The sequence below is a fragment of the Ochotona curzoniae genome, unplaced genomic scaffold (genome assembly GCF_017591425.1).
Source record: "Ochotona curzoniae isolate NIBS_2020 unplaced genomic scaffold, NIBS_Ocur_1.0 contig_64, whole genome shotgun sequence".
In the NCBI taxonomy this organism is placed as follows: domain Eukaryota; kingdom Metazoa; phylum Chordata; class Mammalia; order Lagomorpha; family Ochotonidae; genus Ochotona; species Ochotona curzoniae.
The window spans coordinates 22,019,476-22,023,364 of NW_024466502.1; the positions used below are offsets into that span (position 1 = coordinate 22,019,476).

Consider the following 3,889-nt stretch of genomic DNA (forward strand, 5'->3'; position numbering starts at 1 on the left):
TGCAGACCCGCGCTGGGAAAGGTGAGGTATTCAGTGCGCATGCCCGGGCAGCCACAGGTGCATCACCTGCGCTGTCCTTGCCGGTGGTCACTGTGAGAGTGGCTCCCACGCGCCGGTCGCCGCCGGTGGAGCGCGCGCGCGCGCGCAGACGCACCGCGCGGCCGAACGGGGAGAGCGCGCGCCAGACAGACGGCGGAGACAGCTGATGCCTGTCAGCGCGGCGGGGCCGCGAGCTCTCGCGAGAGCTCCGCGGGCCGGCCGCGAGAAGTGGGGCTCAGGTGTAAGAGGAGCGCTTCCCGTCGGCGCGCGGGGCTAGAGCTCTCGGAGCAGCGGGGACGCGAGGCCGGCGCGCGGCGCGCTGCGCGGGCGGACGGAGCCTCGGGCGGCGGCCGGAGCAGCGAGCCGCCCGCAGCGCGGTCGTCGCCGCCGCCGCCTCGGAAGGGAGGCCGGGAGAGCCGGCGTGCGCACTTTTGCAGCGGACTTTGGAGTGTTTGTGGATTTACATACCAAGTCGCCAAGATGATGTCCATGAACAGCAAGCAGCCTCACTTTGCCATGCATCCCACCCTCCCTGAGCACAAGTACCCGTCGCTGCACTCCAGTTCCGAAGCCATCCGGCGGGCCTGCCTGCCCACGCCGCCGGTAAGCGCCCGCGCGCCCGCGGCCCTCTCCCCCTGGCCGGGACGCTGCATGTCGGGTGCTGCTCCGGACAGCTCCGGGTGCGGGGGACTCTGCGGGCTGGGGTGTGTGTGTATGGGGGGGTGTTGACGGAGGAATCCCGCTGCGAGGCGTGTTGTGTACCCCCTCCTGCCTTTGCGATGTCTTCGTGTCAGGCACCCGCGACTGGAGCTCTTGGGGCCTCGGTTCCGGACTTGCCTCTACTCTCTCTGTGTATCTCACGCCTCCAGACGGCGGTCTCTGTGTGCTTGGGGGGTGTGCACGGGTCCCCAGCTGCGAGTTACATCTCCATTTCTTGTTCTTCTCCCCCTCCTTTTTCGTCTCCTGTAACCCCCGTCTGTCCCCGGAATGTGTTCCTGTGGCCCCCCTCTGCACATCCCCGGCCCCTCTGTGTTGCCCCCATACCATCCTGCCCGCTGTTCCACTCGTCTCGATGTTACTTTGGTGGCTTTGTGTTTGCGTTCCGCCTGTTGTGCTCTCTGGCTTGTGTGTGTGTGTTTGTGTTGTTTTTGTTCGTTTGTGTTTTTTGGTTTTGGTTTGGTTTGGTTTGTGTCGCCTGCAGCTGCAGAGCAACCTCTTCGCCAGCCTGGACGAGACGCTGCTGGCGCGGGCCGAGGCGCTGGCGGCTGTGGACATCGCCGTGTCCCAGGGCAAGAGCCACCCATTCAAGCCGGATGCCACGTACCACACGATGAACAGCGTGCCCTGCACATCCACGTCCACCGTGCCGCTGGCGCACCATCACCACCACCACCACCACCACCAGGCGCTCGAGCCGGGCGACCTGCTGGACCACATTTCCTCGCCATCGCTCGCGCTTATGGCTGGCGCTGGTGGCGCAGGCGCGGCGGGCGCTGGTGGCGGCGCCCACGACGGCCCGGGGGGCGGCCCGGGCGGCGGCGGCCCTGGCGGCGGTGGCCCTGGCGGCGGCGGCCCCGGGGGCGGGGGTGGTGGCGGCCCCGGGGGCGGCGGCCCGGGCGGGGGCGGCCCCGGCGGTGGTCCGGGCGGTGGGCTGCTGGGCGGCTCGGCCCACCCTCACCCGCACATGCACGGCCTGGGCCACCTGTCGCACCCGGCGGCGGCCGCCGCCATGAACATGCCGTCTGGGCTGCCGCATCCCGGGCTGGTGGCGGCTGCAGCGCACCACGGCGCGGCGGCAGCAGCTGCGGCAGCGGCGGCCGGGCAGGTGGCCGCTGCTTCGGCCGCGGCAGCCGTGGTGGGCGCAGCGGGCCTGGCGTCCATCTGCGACTCGGACACGGACCCGCGCGAGCTCGAGGCGTTCGCCGAGCGCTTCAAGCAGCGGCGCATCAAGCTGGGTGTGACGCAGGCCGACGTGGGCTCGGCCCTGGCCAACCTCAAGATCCCGGGCGTGGGCTCTCTCAGCCAGAGCACCATCTGCAGGTTTGAGTCGCTCACACTGTCGCACAACAACATGATCGCGCTTAAGCCCATCCTGCAGGCTTGGCTGGAGGAGGCCGAGGGCGCGCAGCGGGAGAAAATGAACAAGCCCGAGCTCTTCAACGGTGGCGAGAAGAAGCGCAAGCGGACTTCCATCGCTGCGCCCGAGAAGCGCTCCCTCGAGGCCTACTTCGCCGTGCAGCCTCGGCCCTCGTCTGAGAAGATCGCTGCCATCGCTGAGAAACTGGACCTTAAAAAGAATGTGGTTCGGGTGTGGTTTTGCAACCAGAGACAGAAGCAGAAGCGGATGAAATTCTCCGCCACTTACTGAAGGAGGGAGCGGTGGGTGGGGAGGCACGGGCCCGCTTGGTGGGGGTAACCCACTGCGCTGACGCTCTCGGTTCAGAAGTGTCCGTTATCCTGCTTGCGACTGGGGGCAAGCCCCTCTCCTCTGCCTGCTGCCTTTCCTGTGTCCCAGCCTAGAGGTTAGAGGCAGGAGGTGGAGAAAAGAGAGGCCGGAGGGTGCGGAGGGTGATGGGGTGTGGGGGAAAGCCGACGCTGGACATGGGTTTCAGAGGAGCAGGATGGTTCTGGGGGTCGGGTGGGGGGAGACCGGGAAGGGTAGGGAAGTGGACTGTTTTTGACCAGAGACATTTATCCGAATCTCTCCTGGGACCAAGGAACTATGTACAAAAAACAAACAAACAAAACAAAAATCAAAACCCACAAACCTACCAGTCATCCAAAAAAAAATGCTAGGCAGATAAAGACAAGTTAAAACAAAGCAGAACAAACACAAAGGAAAAGTGCTTTAGAAATTAAACTCCGGAGAGCCGCAATCTGCAGCTTCAGTTACCCGAGAAAGAGTAAAGGCACCATTAACTACCACGGCCCCAACCCTGCACTCCCAAGCAGAGTCAAAAACCAAATGAATCGGAAGGTGAAATTCTGGGGAGCCAAGCTAGTGGTTCTGTCTGCGTGTTTAAGTTTCCCCTCTTGCTAAGGCTCACTATCCATAGCTTCTTTGGTTCATTTGTTGGGCTCCAAGGAAACCCCAATGGCTGCTGTCTAGCAACGGAATGAAGCGGGCACAACTGAAGAGAGGGTGTGGGACTGGAGGCAGGCTGCAGGGCTAGGTGGGGTACACAGCGTTCAGTGGCCCAGCCTGCCTCTGCAGCCTAGTTCCCAGTCATTGTGGGATGGTAAGGAGTGCTACGCAGAGTCCTTGAGCAGACTGGAAGGTGGAATTTAGAGTCTCCAAAAGAAGTCTTTTATCCTAGGAAAATAAATCAATTTTCACAAGATTTTTCTCTTTAAGTTTTGCTGTTGTATCTTTGATACAGAAACCAGTTTCAAACATCAGCTTTTCCTTCCATTCATAGAACTTAGCTGCTCTCCTAATTTATTTTTTTCCAGAGGGGTTTATTTTCAACGGATTTCCTCCCCTCCTGATTTGAATCCTGTGATGGGATGGAGTTATTTAGGAGAGATCCTCTCTTTGCCTCTCTTGCCTGTTTCTCTCCACTGAACAAACCTCATCTTGCTCTTCTAGGTCCCCTTTCCTCCTCTCTTGGAGAAGATGGAATGACTGAAATGTTAAGAGTTTATGTTTTCCATTTGGGCAGGACTTGGCTGTGAGAAAAATCATCTAAATCCCAGAAGAGAGGATGACAGAATTAAAGCCCCCAATCCCAGGTTGTTTATTTCAGAGGTCTGCATGTGGGGAGGAGGGAAGCAAAAGATTTTTCTTATCATCATCATTATTAAAGAGTTATTTATTACTGGGGATACATGTTGGCAAAAACTTTGATTT

At 60.5% G+C, this 3,889-nt stretch overlaps 1 protein-coding gene across 1 annotated transcript; it reads left to right on the top strand.

Annotated features, from left to right (window-relative positions):
• Positions 1 to 519: 519 nt before the first annotated feature.
• Positions 520 to 2,407, top strand: POU4F1 (POU class 4 homeobox 1). Its single transcript, XM_040991028.1, has 2 exons — positions 520 to 642; positions 1,241 to 2,407. Exons 1-2 carry the CDS (start codon positions 520 to 522, stop codon positions 2,405 to 2,407), a joined length of 1,290 nt encoding a protein of 429 aa, XP_040846962.1.
• Positions 2,408 to 3,889: the final 1,482 nt, after the last annotated feature.